We start from the raw sequence: 17,205 nt of genomic DNA, 5'->3' as shown, positions 1-17,205 counted from the left end.
GCTACTGCAATAGTACATATCCGTGTTCTCTATGGACAATTGTGGGTACCCGACGCCTCCGAGTCAGCCCCCGCCGCTATATACGATGCCTAGTTGGAGCCATTCAAACTCTCTTTGGTCATCAGGCTGTAAGCATGGCGGGCGGCAGCTGGAAGTTTGATTCCGCCTCCATCTCTCTGAATCTGAAGCATCTCCTCGGCCCATTCACAGGTACACTGGGCGAGTCCCTGGATTTCAGAATCCGTGTTCTGTGCGTGGAATATGATGCGAATTCTATCAGATCCCTTTGGCACCACAGGGAAGCTGATTGGATACACTGAGTACCCTGCCAACTGAAGATGAATGGCAAGATAGAAATTGTGCTTGGGACGAGTCCATATGGGGCAGATCTGAGTTACGAATGGTAGGGAATCCCAGTCATCTTCCTCATAAAGAGGAATACGCAGAATACCGGCATCGTTCGCACGATCCCAAACAGGGTGAGAGGTGATAGTTGTCAAGAATAGCTTTACCACGTGTTGAACTCTACTTTGTGCCTGAAGAGAATGCCATTTGTTAAAAACATTCTCTCTGATAAGTAAAATGGAAGAGTCAGAGAATGGACTCACCTCCATGGTCTCTCCAGACCTTAGCATCTTGTAGCCCACTCGTGTTGCGGCACACAGTGGGAATGATGGCGCTATAGAGAACATGATAGGTCGCGCGCGGTTGATTAAGATCTTTCGAATGGTAGAATTGCATAGAATAACTCCTATAACTCAAATTAGCTTGGATGTAGTGTCTTGAAGTAGCAGAATAGGCCTTACCACCGGTACCACAGAGAGTCTTTCCGAGAGTGTGATTGCGGACCGCAACCTCTTTCTCGAGTCCCAATTCACTGACCAGGCCTGCACCATTTGGGCCAATATGGCCGCTGCTATGGGCCTCGTCCATGACAAATTGAGCATTGCCATCGGGGAAAGTTTCCTTGGCGGCTTCAATCAACTCTTGCAGTGGGCAAACATCCCCATCCATGCTGTAGAAGGATTCGACCGCAATGATGACGCATCGAGTGCCATTACGGATTTGAGGCTGTGAATTCTTCACATCCGTCAGAATTTCCACAAAGGAGCCAACATCGTTGTGACGGAACGACTTCTGGCAAAGAGCCACACTATGCTTGAACCCATCGAGGGCACTAGCATGAATGAGCTCATCATACACGATGGCGTCACCCGGAAGTGGAATAGCAGAAAAGATGGCATCGTTGGCAATGGCTGATGAGTTCACGATGAGGGCTGTTTCAGCCCCGTGCAGCTCTGCGACCTCATTCTCAACGGTTTCGAGGTATTTCGAGTTTCCATTCAGTAATCTGGTTCCGTGGGCACCCAGTTGAAACGAGGGGTTGCGATCAAGCTCTTCTAAAAAGGCAGCTCTCAAGGCCCCGGATTGCCCAATCCCGAGAACGTCGCAGGATGAGAAGTCAATGGGAGTGTCCTGATTATGCAGCATTGCACAGCTATGCTGGGCTCTGCTGATATCAAGTTCCTCCTCAAGGTTCCGATAGAACACCGAAGAGTTCTTTGGTTTCTGCCCACGGGTCTGTTGGGCCTTCGCCCATTCCGCGACAAAGGAAGAAGATATTGGAAGTGCAGACATTTTGGCAAAGTTTTCTCAATGTCAATGACGCGTCAATAGAGATGAAAGGAGCAAAGTATATGTTTTAGGTAAGAGCGAGAACCCTGGAGACTCTACTTTTTATCAACCCGGCGTGTAGAGTTACGTTCTCGGAGTGTTATGCCCGACGGTCTAAAGGCCGCCATACCATGTCCTATGGGTACGAAGACATGCACTGGGTACCAAAGCGCCAGATCACAAATCCTTCCAAATACGAATGTACCCACTTGAGGAAAATGTTTTACATTAAGTGCCTAGTTTGGAGGCCACCAAATGTATGTCATATCACATCTACCTAGCTTGTGGAGCATGTTACGTTGGGCATATGCAGCTTAGTACCTGGGCGCTAAGATGGCCCAGATGTAGTTCCCATAGACTCTATCTGTCAAATTCTTCTCTATTAGCCCATTATAGGCAAGCCAAATATACGAACAACTATAGCTTTCCATATTCATTTGTCTCCAATTGGATACGTATCCCAAGACTTAATGAGAGCCAAGTACGATTTGTATTAGATATATTCACATTTGAGATTTATTACAGCTCTGGAGATATCCGTGTGAGACATGCATACCAAGAGATTCCAAGGTTGAAGGCAATCCAACGTAAGACTGGGCACTCGGAGATTTTCCAAAGATACACTTCGGGGGCGGACCGCTTTTGTTACACTCCTTTCCGCCCCTGATTCCTTGGCATCGATGCCAAGCCCCGAGCACCGAATTGTGGAATTGTACCTATATGTTGTATTCATCCGGTCAGAGCCAAGCCCCGAGCACCGAAGGACGGTGCAATTCAAAGACAAAGAAAGACCTCTCAACATGTTTGAAAGTTCCTTAGATATCATGTGACCTTGTTGTTTGCTCCTAAGTCATTTAGTCGTAGTTCCTCTGTCCGTACGCTCAGATATTTTTCAGCTCCTAGATCAATCTACATCTCTGTGCCTCTTCAAATTTCTTCACTAACTGCTCGCGTGCCTCTGAAATCAGCCACCATGGCTGACCGCGACCTCGCCAATACAAGCATCCGAACCGGGTCATCTTCGGCCGAATATATTTCCACGGACGGTCAAGTGAACGAGCTACACGATAGGGTTGCAAAAGTCGCAGAGCGATTTTCCATATCTTCTGGTTCTGGGGAGTTGCAGTCACAAGTACTCAATCCAACGCCGGGCAGCAAGCTTGATCCCTCGTCCCCAACATTTGACGCACGGGTTTGGGTAAAGGAATTTATCAGATTGACCGAATCAGATCCTCAGTCGGCACCTTCGCGCTCCCTTGGCGTTGCCTTCAAAGAATTGGGTGTATTTGCATATACCACGGCCGCAGAGTACCAAAAGACCACAGGGAATGTAGTAATTGGACTCGCAACATACCTAGCAAGATGGCTTCGTGGAAATCCACATGGCAGACGAGTGGACATTCTACGCAACTTCGAAGGCGTTGCAGAAAAGGGAGAAATGGTGCTAGTGCTGGGTCCCCCTGGCTCTGGCTGTTCTACACTTCTCAAGACGCTATCGGGGGAAACGGCGGATTTGAATATTACGCCAGAATCGTATATCAACTTTCGAGGTTTGTTTCTGATAGCGCATTCAACGTCTATGACTTTTTGTTAACGTACTCAGGATTGGATGTGGCCGATATCCGCTCTTCCCTCCGCGGGGATGTTCTGTATAATGCTGAGCTCGACGTTCACCTGGCGCATCTAACTGTTGGAGAAACTTTAACGTTTGCCTCTCGTGCTCGCTCAGTCCGACACGTCCCGGGAGGCTTTGACCGCGATCAGCTCAACACGGTACGCCGAGATGTCATGATGGCCATTTTTGGCCTGAATCATACCATCAACACACATGTCGGAGATGACTTCGTGCGTGGTGTGAGTGGCGGAGAGCGCAAGCGAGTCAGCATCGCCGAGGCTTCCCTGACTGGAGCCAAATTTCAGTGCTGGGACAACTCTACACGTGGCCTTGACAGCGCCAATGCTATAAATTTTTGCAGCAACCTGCGCCTCCAGGCAGATCTACTTGATGTAACGTCTGTGGTTACCTTATATCAAGCACCACAGTCAGCTTATGACGTTAGTCTTCTTGAAAATAGATGTTCAAAACAACGCTCGCTGGCTAACTAATATATTTTACATCTAGCTCTTTGATCGAGTTACTCTGATCTATGAGGGAAGGCAGATATTCTTCGGTCAAACCACTGAAGCCAAGGGCTACTTTGAGAGCCTGGGATTTTACTGTGAGTTTTCGAGGTTTCGTGAGCTGACAACATAACTCGAGGTTTCTGACGAATTTCGAAGCCCCCCTAGGCAAACTATTCCCGATTTTTTGACATCCATGACGAGCCCGGAAGAGCGGAGGGTGAGAGCCGGCTTCGAAGATTCCGTGCCTCGCTCGGCAGATGAGTTTGCAGAAAGATGGCAATCAAGTGAACAGCGAAAGAAATTACTCTCTGAGTTTGCATCCTATGAGCAAAGACATCCTTCAGAAGAGCGAGCGACTGAATACTACCATTCCAGGCGAGCTGAGCAGGCTAAGCAGCAGCGCTCCAAATCTGCTTACACGATATCATACACTCAACAAATCTCTCTAACCCTTTGGCGCGCTTACCGGAGATTGCTGGCTGACCCTGGGTTCACCATTGCTTCCCTTTTGTTTAATGTCATTATGGCGCTCATCTTAGGAAGCATGTTTTACAATCTCAAGCCGGATACATCCAGCTTTTACTATCGCGGAGGACTCATCTTCTTCTCGCTCCTCTTCAATGCCTTTGCGAGCCAGTTGGAGGTAAGTTCCTCTCCCTAATCCTCTTTTTTTTTTGAAGTCCGACCCGATTGTATGTATTGATAACTTGAAAATAGGTCCTGACAATCTATGCCGAACGCCCTGTTGTTGAGAAGCAGAATCGCTATGCTTTCTATCACCAGTCAGCTCAGGCAATTGCAAGCTACTTGACTGATCTACCCTACAAGATTGTGAATATGTTTGTTTTTAACATTCTTATCTACTTTATGGCAAATCTGAGGCGAGAGGCCGGTGCTTTCTTCTTTTTCTGCCTCACCACCCTCCTCACCACTCTGGTTCAGTCAGCCGTTTTCCGCACACTGGCCTGCATAACCCGGACATCTGATCAGGCTATGATCCCTAGCGCCGTTCTCAGCCTTGGACTGATGATATACACTGGTTTCACCACTCCACCAGAGTATATGCCTGGATGGTCGCGTTGGATGGCGTACATCAATCCCCTGGCATACGGCTTTGAGGCTTTGATGGCAAATGAATTCCACCATCGGGAGTTTCCCTGTGTTGGCATGGTGCCAAGCGGTCAGGGGTACACAAATCTTCCGTCTGAGTCGCACATCTGCTCTGTCGTTGGGTCGGAGGCCGGTTCGGCCTTTGTCAATGGAGATAACTATATCAACAGGTCTTTTGACTACTGGAATGTGCACAAATGGAGGTCAGTATATGTCATTCCCCGTGCGATGGGCCCCGCGCTAACAGAAATATATAACACAGAAATATTGGCATTCTCTGCGCATTTTTGGCCTTTTTCTTTCCCGCCTACGTGCTTGCTGCAGAGCTTGCGAAGCCACCTAAAACACGCGGCGAAATCTTAGTGTTCCGTCGCAACAAGGGCTCTCCCAAGCCAGAAAAGGCACTTTCCCTGGACGCCGAGAATCAACTGCAAAATCGCCCGGTAGTAGCGGAGAAGGCAAGCTCTTCAAGCGGATCTGATGACATGGTAGTTGGAAAGGATGTTTTCCACTGGGAGGATCTCTGCTATGACATTGAAATCAAGGGCGGGAACCGCTCCCTTTTGGACCATGTCGATGGCTGGGTCAAACCTGGCGTATCAACTATCCTCATGGTAATCTCAATCCCAAATTCAATGCAAGCACGCACTAATCAAGGATTTATCAGGGTGTGTCTGGTGCAGGAAAAACGACTTTACTGGACGTTCTGGCCACTCGTGTCACCACCGGTGTTGTAACTGGCAGTACAATGGTCAATGGAAACCCAACAGATCCTTCTTTCCAGCACAAGGTTGGCTATGTCCAGCAGCAAGATCTCCATCTCAGCACCATGACCGTTCGCGAAGCGCTTCGGTTCAGTGCGATTCTTCGGCAATCTGCAGAGATAACCCGATCCGAGAAGCTAAACTACGTTGAGCATGTCATCGATACATTGGAAATGCGAGAATTTGCGGATGCCGTCATTGGTGTTCCTGGAGAGGGTCTTAATGTTGAGCAACGCAAACGTCTTACAATTGGTGTGGAACTTGCTGCCCGACCTCAACTCCTGATCTTCTTCGATGAACCAACTTCAGGATTGGATTCACAGACATCCTGGTCCATCTCTGAACTCATCAGGAAATTGACGAATAGCGGCCAGGCGGTTCTTTGCACAATTCATCAACCCTCTGCTATCCTCTTTGACCAGTTTGATCGTCTTCTCCTCATCGCACCGGGAGGCAAGACAGCTTATTTTGGTGGTAAGTATCTGCCCGCCCCATTTCTTGAGAGCCCTTTTCGTTAATTGAATGTGCCTGTAGATTTGGGAAGTGGAGCTTCAACCATGATTGATTACTTTGAGAAAAACAATGCCTCTGCATGCCCAGCGGGTGCCAACCCAGCTGAATGGATGCTACAGGTAATTGAACCGCCTGCTGATGACTCAAAAGCACAAGACTGGCACCAAGTATGGCTAGATTCTCCTGAATATCAGACAGTCAAGGCGGAGCTTGGTCGCCTTCGTGCTCTTCCACAAGCAGAACCCGCCGGCAATGAAGACACCACAGATGGAGACACTTCTCAGCATCAGGAGTTCGTAGCCTCTTTTTGGACACAGTTCGGCCAAGTTTTACAACGCACTTGGAAGCATCTCTGGCGATCACCGACTTACATTTGGTCCAAAACCATACTGATTGTTCTTTCTGTACGTGAAAATCCCTCATTGTCTTCTTGACTCGGGCTAACCAATTTTATTTTGTAAGTCCCTCTACCTCGGCTTTAGTTTCAATGCCAACAATTCCATCCAAGGGCTGCAGAACCAACTGTGGGCTATCTTCATGCTGCTCGTGCTGTTCATCAATATCAATGAGCAGATCATGCCCATGTTCCTACCCCAGCGAGCGCTGTACGAGGCTCGTGAACGCCCGTCAAAGATTTACAGATGGACAAGTAAGTCTTTCTACCTCTCAACGTAATTCCCTTCGATACAACCCCGCTCACTTTTCTCATTTCAAAAGCATACCTACTTTCCAATATCCTCATTGAGCTCGCATGGCATACCTTAATGGCGGTCATCATGTACTTCTGTTGGTATTACCCAGTAGGCTTTGTCCGAAACACAACGCCCGATGACCAGGCTATCCGCGGTTTCTCCGTCTTCCTCCTTTTATGGGTGTACCTGCTATTTACGAGCACGTTTGCCCACTTTGCCATTTTCTGGATTGATCTTCCCGAAGTTGCAGGCGTATTGACCAGTCTTTTCTGGATGTTGTGTATCCTGTTCTGCGGGTGAGTGCCAGTCCAGAGGAGTTAATTCCTGTTTAAAGTTAGGAAATGTACTAACCATCAACGCAGAGTCGGGGTTCCTATAGTTGATCTGCCAAAGTTTTGGTCCTTCATGTATCGGGTCTCGCCCGCAACATACCTTGTCGGGGGCATCATGTCCAACGCAGTTGCCAACTCGAACGTTACATGTGCCGACCGCGAGATCCTCCATATGGCTCCCACTGGAAATCTTACTTGCGAAGAATTCCTAGGAGCTTATAGGGAATCCGCCGGTGGTTTGGTGTTAAACCCGACAGCGAGAAGTATGTGTGAATACTGCCCACTTGCCACTACCAATGAGTTCCTCGCTCGATTTCAAATTTCGTATGATACGAGATGGCGGGACTTTGGGCTCATATGGGTCTATATCCTGGTGAACATTATTGCGGGGCTAGGGCTTTACTGGGCGTTCAAGGTCCCTAAAAAGGGGGGTAGCAAGCGGGCTTGATGGGATTTCGAACACAATAGATCCTGCGAGAGTAAAATTTAGAGTAATTAATCCTAATCTGATAGTTTTGTGTGTTTCAAGTGCTTTTCGCTCAGAACCTTCATTTTGAGTGCCTATGGGTCAGAAACTGGTAGACGAATCAAACCGTAGAAGTTGAAAATGCGCATCGGGAATTCTTTTTTGAAAGGTTGAACACTGCCCAGGCGAGGAATAAGGGAAACAACCGATTGAAAAAGGTACTAATAGTTGATTGAGGAAAGAAACTATCTCCAAGATCTAGGACTAGTTAAATAGGGTTGGATGCCTATACTGTCTGGCATACACGTGCTTCCACAAAATATTTTTATGATCTCTGGACTACCGTTGGGCAAGATTAAGTGATTCCAAGCAATACAGTTATCCCATCAAGAAGCCAAAGAACTTCAACGCGACTACGTGTTGAAGGCGGTGTGACATATCGCGGGGTATAAGGAACAGCTTACTTTCATCAGTCGATGCTCTCCAGAGAAGGAAATGTACCCTGATTGACGCCTTATCTCAGAATGGCCTCCAAAGTGATAAGAATCAACAAGTCCTGTGATCAGTGCAGAATCCGAAAAGTCCGATGCATCGGTAAACCCTTTTCCAGATCGCTGTCAGGTACCTAGGTACATGGGGCTGAGGCTGATGATACTACTGTTTGTAGTACCTGAAACCCTTAGAGAACCGGGAGCACCATCAACCTGCATCCACTGCATCGTACGATAGTTCCAACTCCAACTTCCCAGTGATATTGCATCGCCTCTAATGCAGCTTCATGTAGAACCGCAATGAGTCTTGTCAATTTACGCCTATCAGACGTAAATTCCGACGCAAACTTGAGGATACACGTGTGTACTGCACAGCTAATTTACTATATAGTCACTAACAATACCTAGCACCTTTTCCCCTTTCTGTTGAACCATCACTGCCACGCGAAAATGACCTCCCCATCGACCGTCTCTTGCGCTTTGGGCCTCAAAGAGTCCCTCTCTATGACGATTCTGTCGTTGTCAAGGTATGAGTGTTAAAACATACTCTCGCAGAAATCCACATTCCTGACGATAGCGCACTTGCAGGCTAGCAATGGGCGAGGTTAGCTTAGATTTTCCCACTTGCGTGGCTCACTCCTCACACATATCTAGCAACCAGCTCGAGCATAAGCTTTTTCTCGAATGAACGGATGAGTGCATTGGCCAGCCGGATAGGGACAGATGTACTCACAGAGCTCGTTGAGGATCTAGAAACCCTCCTTGTGTCACGAATATGTTCGCGAAACGACTCTTCCGAGTCGTCTACCATTGAGTTCCAGCCGCCGCTAGCCAGTGTGGATGTGACGTCAAGCGAAGCCGATGGTTATATTGGTTGTGAGTTTATCCTTCTCTTACCTATAGTCCGGTACCTGATTGAATGAACTAGCCTACTTTGACCAGATCCATCCCATCTACCCCTTCCTGGATATACAAGAGTTCACCTCGCATACTACTGACTGCCGCCGTACTGGGACATCGAAATGCAGCAAAGCATGTTCTGCAATATATCACGCTGTCCTAGCTTTAGGCAGCCAGTACCACCAAGGCGGCAGCTTCACGCCAGGTTCGGGCAAAGCGTGGAGCCTTTTTCAATTATGTCTAGGTGCTATTCCGGACATATTGGTTCCTCCATACTCGTTGACGAAACTCCAAGTATTTTCATGCCCATGCCTATTATGTCTCAATTCTTGCTAATAAAATTCAATAGGCTCTGACAGCTATGGTGAGGTCTCAAAACCATCGCTTACTATCTACGCCAACCTAACATTCGAGTGGCAGTCTATCTTTGCAATGAATGCCTGCTGTCTTCAACTAGATCAGGCATTGGTATACGAAGCAGCTAGAATGGCACAAAGTCTACGATATCACAAATCTTCCAATGCTCAACCAGTTCATTTGAGAGTGTTCTGGACCATATACCACTTGGAAAAGATTGCCTCCTTCTCTGATAATAATAGCTCGGTGAGTTTGGTGCTAAAGCTCTTTCCGGAGCTTGGGAAATTTTTTACTAATAATCATCTAGGTGTTCGCTGATGAAGATATTGGATGCGACATCCCTTCCGTCCCTGGGTCTATGCTAGGAGACTACAACTGGTTCCAATCCGCCATTCATCTGAGCAGAATAACATCGATTGCATACACCACTCTGTTTTCGACGAGATCTTCTTTACAGTCCGTAGAGGATTGCTTATATTCTATCAAACACGTACGACGAGGGTTAGAAGAATGGCGCTTATCGGTACCTATGGCATTCCGGCCAAAGGAGGCAATCCGATTAAGTGAACTTGAGTGTCCTAGGACAAAGATAGTCGCTTTACAGACGCATTACTTATACTACAACCTGATTTTTGCCGTGGAACGCCTATCCCTTCACGTCGACCCCGAAGAAAAGCTAGATCGCGAGGATAGCAAGTGGGAATTGATGAATGCAGCGCGCACTATCATTGAGCTTGTTTCGTTTATTGAAATCGAGCCTTATATGCCTGTGTTGTAAGTCCATCTTCTTCAACTTCAACGAGACAAACAGCCGAAAGCCATCCGACTAATATTCTAACTTAGTGTTGCTGGTATCATGCCATTATCGGCGGTCTTCGTTCTGTTTGATTTTGTGATTCACAATACCACTCACAAAGAAACGGAAAGTAATATTGCCTTCCTTGATCAGGCAGCAGCATACTTCAGTCAACTTGACTACGCCTCCAAGGGCGCGCTCCCGGGAAGCATCATCTCAAGCTTTGCAGGTATCGCGCGACAATATGTTCTCAAGTTACAGGAAAGACGACCCACGCACTCCGCGTCGAAGCCGGAGATGGAGCAAGGAATCCAACCAATATGGGATTACGGGCCAGATATTGACTTCAAAGATATAGATGTAGGGGAAAGTTCCCTGATGTCGAAAAATCGCTGACTCCGTCATAGCTTTCTTCGATAATAGCGCAACAAAACTCCGGGCAAATTCCTTTCACAAGCCTTGACACGCCATCGCCGTTTGGGTCCGACATGCTCTATTATCCCCCATCCCACGATACCCAGGTCTCGAGCGGCCAAATAGAGGACCTGCGATCTATCTTCGGCTTTGTGTTCCCCAATTGGACAGAAGATATATAGGTTAACCTCCGTTGGTTAGGGGCTTCCACGGGTGCTCAATTTCACTTGATTGAAAAGTGGCAACAGGCGAGTATAAACACGAAAAGAAAATGATGTTTCTCTGGAAATATCTAGCTCATTAATTGGGATGAACTCGTTTTGTTACAGATAACACAGGCAAAAGAAAATCGAAGAATTTGACTTCAGGGCTTAATCAACTTGGTTTCGTTCATCGACAAATTTCTCGTGCCACCTCTCAGTAGTACCAGGTTCCAAGAAAAACCAGGTATCTTCTTTGCCTTCCTCATCTTTCCACCGAAGAGCCCTCGATCCTAGCACCTCAGGGTGCATTGCATCCCGTTTTCATAGAGTTAGTAGACATGTTCCCTGAAGCTGAGTCGTAAAGAAACTCCGTAGAATGATTCCATATAGGGGCCCATCTCCTCTTAAGGAAAAAAGGACTGATTTGCCAATGCATGAAATGCCCGTCGTTGTGCATCGGCACTCAAGAATCTCCTTTTCGCGTGTTTTACTACTAATCTCTCGGATCCCGACAGGGAAGGCGATACCGGTCACTACTGTACAGAGTGAGCTCCAAAACCATCACTTGGGAACGGCGAGACTGGCAGAAAGACATTTGGCCAAGTTGCCAGATTCTCAAGGTCCAATCCAGCTAGGCCTCGCCAAACGTGGGTTTGGGTTGGGTTCTCACTTTGGGTTACCCGCCCACGGGTAACCGCTAAAGAATATTCTTCGGTTGCTGCATACGTCCGGTGTGTTTATTTTTGTTGCGAAAGTCAGACAACTGGACTTCGTTGGATAAACGGCGCTTTTCTTCAGCTTCCATGACATCCACCTTCCGGTCGGTCAACATAGAAACGCATCAACAATAATATCTCTCGACGTGAAGCCAAATGGCTTGAGCTCAAGAGCGTAGGAGAATTGGAAATCATATCATCGCACAGGAGATGGTCTCAATTGGACGGATTCAGCACAGGGATAGCTGGACAGATTAAGGTGCCACAGAGAAGGTCGATATAGTTGGACAACCCTTCGCCATCCCAGCCTTCGCTTTCGCAGAGCTCTTTTGCAGGTCGAATTTTCCCCTCAGCCTTTCTGATCATGGATTACATCGCATACACCTGAGGCGTTTGCGCGAGTACGCAGCAGCGTGAATAGACGCTTTGTGAGCCTGACTCTGAGCGCCCTCGTAAAAGCGGAGGCAGCTAAGATAGGAAAGCCCCACCCGGCAGAGGAAAAATGGTACGTATAGCTACCTAGGTAGCGAGCATTCAATCTCGTAAGATCTTACTCGAGCAGTATACAGTGAGCCAAGAAGAATGCACTAAATGGATGTTCCATTAGAATTGAACTTGCCAGCCAGATAACAATGAACGTAGAAACGTCCCCAGATTAGAGCCCTCCTGCCCAGACCCTCCATCCTCAAGCTCATCCACAGGCGCGTCAAAATCAAATCGAGCTCAACAGAGCAGGAAAGATCTTAACAAATATCCTCCTTTCGAGACCCTCGGCCGGTCAGCAATCATTGTAACTCCTGGGTAAAATCCTGGCTAACATAAAACATATCGCAAGATTTGAAGGAAAAAGAATTGAGAAGCAGCAAGGACCCCATATGTAACATCAGGTTCTTGTCCGTCTTTGGGCCACCGTGAGGCATCCGAAGAACAGTCAACACCCGACAAGTCTCACATGGGGCCGATCATAACTGAGGAGAAAGGGAAGCCAAATTGCTGTTGCTTTTAGAGCTTCACAGTCGCCCCATTTTGGCATCAAATTGTGGTGACTACCACAAGTCATCGTTTTCCTCGTGGCGCTTGAATTGGAACGGTTCCGCGCTGGCCTCTGGGCCGAGCAGATCGGGTTCTTCGCGCTTAGGAGAGCCAGCGGAGAAAGTAGGTTCGTCTTCAGGCTCATCGTCCTTCGGCTGACGGCAACGGACCATGGTATGACCCACTAAAGGATTGTTAGCGGACTAACTCAAGTATTAATAATTAATAAGCGCGTGTGATCAACTCACTCTCTCCGCAATTCTTGCACTGAACCTTCGACCAATCCTTCGGCTGATCGCAATCACGAGAGTAATGTCCGGCTAAAATAGTTGTCAGTTATGTTTCACAGTAAATAATAGCCAAAGAAAAATGAAAATCTCAAAGGCACACCACACTTACTCTTTTCGCAGTTGCGGCAGGTAACAGTAGAAACGTCACGAGGCTGATCACAATCGCGAGCGATGTGGTCTTCGGATCTGCATTTGTGTTAGAACCAGCGACAATCCCAGGGGGGCTCCGATTATGATATTTCAACATACCCGCAATTGCGGCAGGTGCGAGGGCCACGATCAGCAACATTGGGGCAGTCTTTGGCAAAATGGCCAGCTAAAACATAAATGTTAGCCCACCATGAAATATATGGATCATCTTGGTCAAGGTCTTGTAATTACTTTCGTTGCACTTCCGGCATTCAACATCAGCCGCAGATCGGGGCTCGGGGCAGTCAGAAGCAATATGCTCCACAGATCTTCATACAAGTCAGCATTATCCAGTTTTTTGTTTGCATCACAGCCACATACCCGCAGTTACGGCAGCTGTGCTTGTTCTTGCGCTGCTGTCTGCAATCGCGCACACGGTGTCCAAGCCCATCACAGTTTGAGCACTTAATTTCCACACGTTCGTTGTCGGCGCGCTCCTCCTTGCAACTGCGCGAGATATGTCCCATCTCTAAACAGGAGGATTTAGCAACGATCTGAGGAATCTGCAGTCAAAGTGAACACCTACCTCCACAGTTCAGGCACTTCGGCACCTTGCGCTCGTACGGAATACCTGCGTTGTTCAGGCGCTCAATATTCTCCTCAGCATCCGCAGGCCAACGGTCTCGGAGGTGACCGCGCGACGCCTTGGGGCTAAAAAAGAACCCAATCACGAATTCGCGATCAAGCACTCCCTGAAGATCAATCAGGCTCATGACATCGTCAACTTCAGCCTCCTGTAATTAAAATTCATTCATGAGTAATTCATCCACAAGCATCAAAACGACAACGGTTGATTACCATAGCAATGATGTAGATGTTGAAGTCGTCTTCACGCATTTTTCTCTCGATATCACCCCAAGTGGCGTGGGGAACTGCCTTGGAATAGATTTTGAGTGCCTGGAGTTAGGTCAGCTAAAGCTCAAGATCTTCAAGGTACGTATGGATTCCTGGTACCTCGCGGAAATCATCGAGATCCCTTTCGTCGCTGGCTTTCTTCATTGCAGCCCAACCTTCGTGGGGAAGCATGTCAGCAACGCGGTTGAGGTCGAACTTTCGATTCTCCTTGCATTCCAGCGTTTTGTGGCCTTCAGCCTGGCAGTTCTTGCAAACATCAGGGGGTCTCTCGGGACAATCAACAGCTGGGTGACCTTCCTTCTCGCAGATACGGCAGGTACCCTTGAAGACGCGGGGCTTAGTGCATTCGGCCTTAGAGTGACTGTTTTTGAAGTCAATTAGCAAATCAAAGCACAAAACGCTCAAAAACGACTCACCCCTCTTCGCCGCAGTTAAAACAGGCGCCCATCTTGCGAGGCTCGGTGCATTCCGCCTTGGAGTGACTGTTTCAAGAGAACAATTAACGTCGTAACACAAAAGATATTCAACAATAACTCACCCTGGTTGACCACAGTTGAAGCAAGCGCGGTCACCACCACCACCACCACCGGCGTATTCACCATATCCTCCGTCATTGCCGTAATTGCCGTCACCGTCGCCGTAGTTGCCATAGGCATCACTATATTTCAGCATCGGTTAGATGAGCTGGCACAATGCGACATGCAGAACCAACTTACCCTGCATTGCTGTCTCTAGCTCTCAGAGGAACCGAGTCATTCGGGCACTGGCGAGTCATGTGGCCAGGCTCACCGCATCTTGAGTTTGTGAGTGACTGAGGTTCTTGGGGGAATTTCCCGAGCTGTGTAAGCTAGAATCTTGGAGGGGAGAACTCACTGTCCGCAGGTGAAATCATCGTTATGGGTTCCATGGATATTCGTCTCCATTGCGGTGTACCTGGGACGTGTTAGGAAAACTCTCCAACTCATTCTGGTCGTTGTGATATAATCCCTTCACCAGGATCAAGGGCAGAAGCACGACATATAAAAAATGAATAGGGAGGAGAGTGAGGGAGGTTTGAGAGAAGGCAGAGAAAGACAGATGAGACAAAATCACTAAGGAGAATCGAAACACGATCTTTTCAAGTGGATCGCTCTCCCAAGATCATAGAGAAGGACGGTGCAATATCAATGCCAAGAACGACACTTACCAACGCGGTTTTTGATGCGTAGTAGACGCAAAGGCTGTTTGTTGATGACGATCGAAGGTAGAGGGAGAAGAGGGAAGAAGAAAAGGAAGAAGAAGAGGAAGAGGGGAGAGGAGGAAAGGGAAAACAAACGAGAATGGGCAGGTGACGCTGAGGTGGAAACTGCCTGTTTGAGGAAGGAACGATGTGTCGACCTGCCTCAGGCAACGGCTCTATCTCTTCGAGCAACTTACACTAGACTGGATGCTCAATCACATTAAAGCTACAAATGAGATTCCATGTTTTGAAAAAGAGATTGCATGCAATTGAATGGTAAGTGGTGAAATATTCTGCTAGAATACAAAGCACATGCAGAAAGACTGACGGTATAGGGCCACTAACGGCAAGACTGACATCAAGCTGCCTACCATTACCGGAATAGCCTGCCCAGCATGCCACCGGCGATGTTGTTGACAATACCACCACCCAGAGCCGAGTTGGCATATGTGGAGGCCTGACCAAACTTATCACAGCGAGAGAAGGCCATGGTATTCGTGATAGTCAAAATGAGTGCAATAACTAAACGAAAGTCAATACCTTTGCCGGCGTAATCAAAGTATCTTGGGAGTAACTTACCAATCAAACTGAGCCAAATAACACCGACAAGTCTCACAATGGCCAATATCGCAAGGCCCACCCACAGAGCTGGTGTGACATACAGACTCAGCCAGAAGAACCGCTTGTCAGTGGCTGTCACAGTGCGAACGTTAGGGTCGGATGATTCGAAGACCCACTGCGAGTCGCCGGTTGAGGTGTCGACCTCGTTCCACCAACGTAGGCCGACCAGCCGGCGTCCCGCAATGTTTTTGAGGTAATAGAAGTCCGCGGAGAGGAGGAGAAGGGTGAAAATGAAGACGAGGATACTAGATAGACGTTAGCATTGCAGGTTGACAAGCGGGTAGTTCAGCGCAGGGTCCATACAAGTCATCGATGAAGAGTACACCAAATAGATACATCAGTAGCGCACCTATTTATCATGTTAGTCAAGTCATTCTTGCCGGTGTTACTCGTGGCGGGGGAGTACGAACCGATGCGAATGCCCAAGAAGACAAGTAGCGTGATCGGATGCGCGCTGAGGCGCCAGTTGAGGTCGCCTTGACCTCCTTGTCCTTGGTCCATGATTTGCAAGGTGGAGGGTTTGCTGTGATCTGAATGTAAAGGACCTCTCGGTCAGCAGATTGGGTCAGTTTGATCCAAGTTAGGTCTGTTATTGACTGACGATACTCCCTATGTGGTCGAAACACGGGTGCAGGCGGTTTATTGTGGCAGAATAATCATTAAGCAGAATCATAGACCAAGTAGATCTGTTGATGATATCTAGGTTTTGCTTCGCCAAGGGCTGCAGCATCTATCTAGCATATTGTGGAAAGCCCTGTTATTTCAAGATTGTTAAAGAGAGTCTATAAGAAGATCTAATCATTACTCCTACTTCTATACAATATCCAAAAATATTCACGTGATTACATTAAGTGGATACCAGTCAGCCACACGTGCAAGTCATTTAGGTCCAACGTATGTGGCGCTAAGCCGATAAGACACAAAGTTTGATCTATACAGGACCTCTGCACCAAAATCACCTGAGGAGGCCACAGTAGTAGAGAAGTCACATCTCAATACCCAAGCAGGCAGAGGATGAAGTACAGAGGTAGATATGGATTGCGTACAATTCTTCTGGTAGTTCACCAAATCTAGACTGTACATGTACCTGGAGGCAACTACATCGGCTCACATAAACAGAGATGAATGACTGAAGCGTTTTTTTATTGCCGCATGGACCTATTTCCAAGGAATACCTCGGTTCAACGACCCATAGTCGATCAGAAGGAATATACATTCCCCCATTCAGCCACCAAGCCTTGGGAAACTGTCATCACTTGTGTTTGAGGAAAGAGTATAATCAAATGCAGTAAAAGATGTATGCTTCGTCGAGCTTCCTTTTGTTGAGATCGGACAATAAGTTGATCTTTGGAATAAGTACATATGTAGTAAATGCATTTGTTTGCGAAAATATATCTAGTTCAAGCTTCGCTACCGAGAATGACAAAATGGTCCCCATGCGAAGTTC

General features: G+C 47.6%; 4 protein-coding genes across 4 annotated transcripts; 2 read left to right on the top strand and 2 right to left on the bottom strand.

Moving 5' to 3' along the window:
- Window positions 1-89: 89 nt before the first annotated feature.
- Window positions 90-1,638, bottom strand: N7471_000347 (aminoacyl transferase sphA; the record flags this gene model as incomplete). Its single annotated transcript, XM_057273068.1, has 3 exons — window positions 90-536; window positions 609-751; window positions 807-1,638. 3 exons carry the CDS (start codon window positions 1,636-1,638, stop codon window positions 90-92), a joined length of 1,422 nt encoding a protein of 473 aa, XP_057141247.1.
- A 1,009-nt stretch (window positions 1,639-2,647) lies between these two features.
- Window positions 2,648-7,657, top strand: N7471_000346 (pleiotropic drug resistance family ABC transporter; the record flags this gene model as incomplete). The annotated part of the gene is made up of 10 exons (XM_057273067.1): window positions 2,648-3,007; window positions 3,797-3,906; window positions 3,964-4,441; window positions 4,516-5,111; window positions 5,171-5,351; window positions 5,693-6,146; window positions 6,207-6,589; window positions 6,648-6,834; window positions 6,903-7,173; window positions 7,240-7,657. 10 exons carry the CDS (start codon window positions 2,648-2,650, stop codon window positions 7,655-7,657), a joined length of 3,438 nt encoding a protein of 1,145 aa, XP_057141246.1.
- A 542-nt stretch (window positions 7,658-8,199) lies between these two features.
- N7471_000345 (uncharacterized protein) lies at window positions 8,200-10,815 on the top strand (the record flags this gene model as incomplete). The annotated part of the gene is made up of 12 exons (XM_057273066.1): window positions 8,200-8,269; window positions 8,343-8,395; window positions 8,460-8,526; window positions 8,575-8,693; window positions 8,755-8,770; window positions 8,821-9,042; window positions 9,095-9,360; window positions 9,416-9,430; window positions 9,487-9,669; window positions 9,731-10,197; window positions 10,267-10,579; window positions 10,627-10,815. 12 exons carry the CDS (start codon window positions 8,200-8,202, stop codon window positions 10,813-10,815), a joined length of 1,980 nt encoding a protein of 659 aa, XP_057141245.1.
- A 1,783-nt stretch (window positions 10,816-12,598) lies between these two features.
- N7471_000344 (uncharacterized protein) lies at window positions 12,599-16,259 on the bottom strand (the record flags this gene model as incomplete). The annotated part of the gene is made up of 18 exons (XM_057273065.1): window positions 12,599-12,768; window positions 12,833-12,904; window positions 12,984-13,060; window positions 13,124-13,190; window positions 13,256-13,332; window positions 13,385-13,532; window positions 13,590-13,797; window positions 13,862-13,960; window positions 14,018-14,279; window positions 14,335-14,400; window positions 14,457-14,576; window positions 14,635-14,712; window positions 14,792-14,851; window positions 15,105-15,263; window positions 15,515-15,659; window positions 15,717-16,003; window positions 16,062-16,107; window positions 16,169-16,259. 18 exons carry the CDS (start codon window positions 16,257-16,259, stop codon window positions 12,599-12,601), a joined length of 2,232 nt encoding a protein of 743 aa, XP_057141244.1.
- Window positions 16,260-17,205: the final 946 nt, after the last annotated feature.

The sequence above is a fragment of the Penicillium samsonianum genome (assembly GCF_028829775.1).
Source record: "Penicillium samsonianum strain IBT 33392 chromosome Unknown utg000001l_segment0_segment0, whole genome shotgun sequence".
NCBI classification, from domain to species: Eukaryota; Fungi; Ascomycota; class Eurotiomycetes; order Eurotiales; family Aspergillaceae; genus Penicillium; species Penicillium samsonianum.
This window is presented reverse-complemented; position numbering and strand designations above follow the sequence as displayed.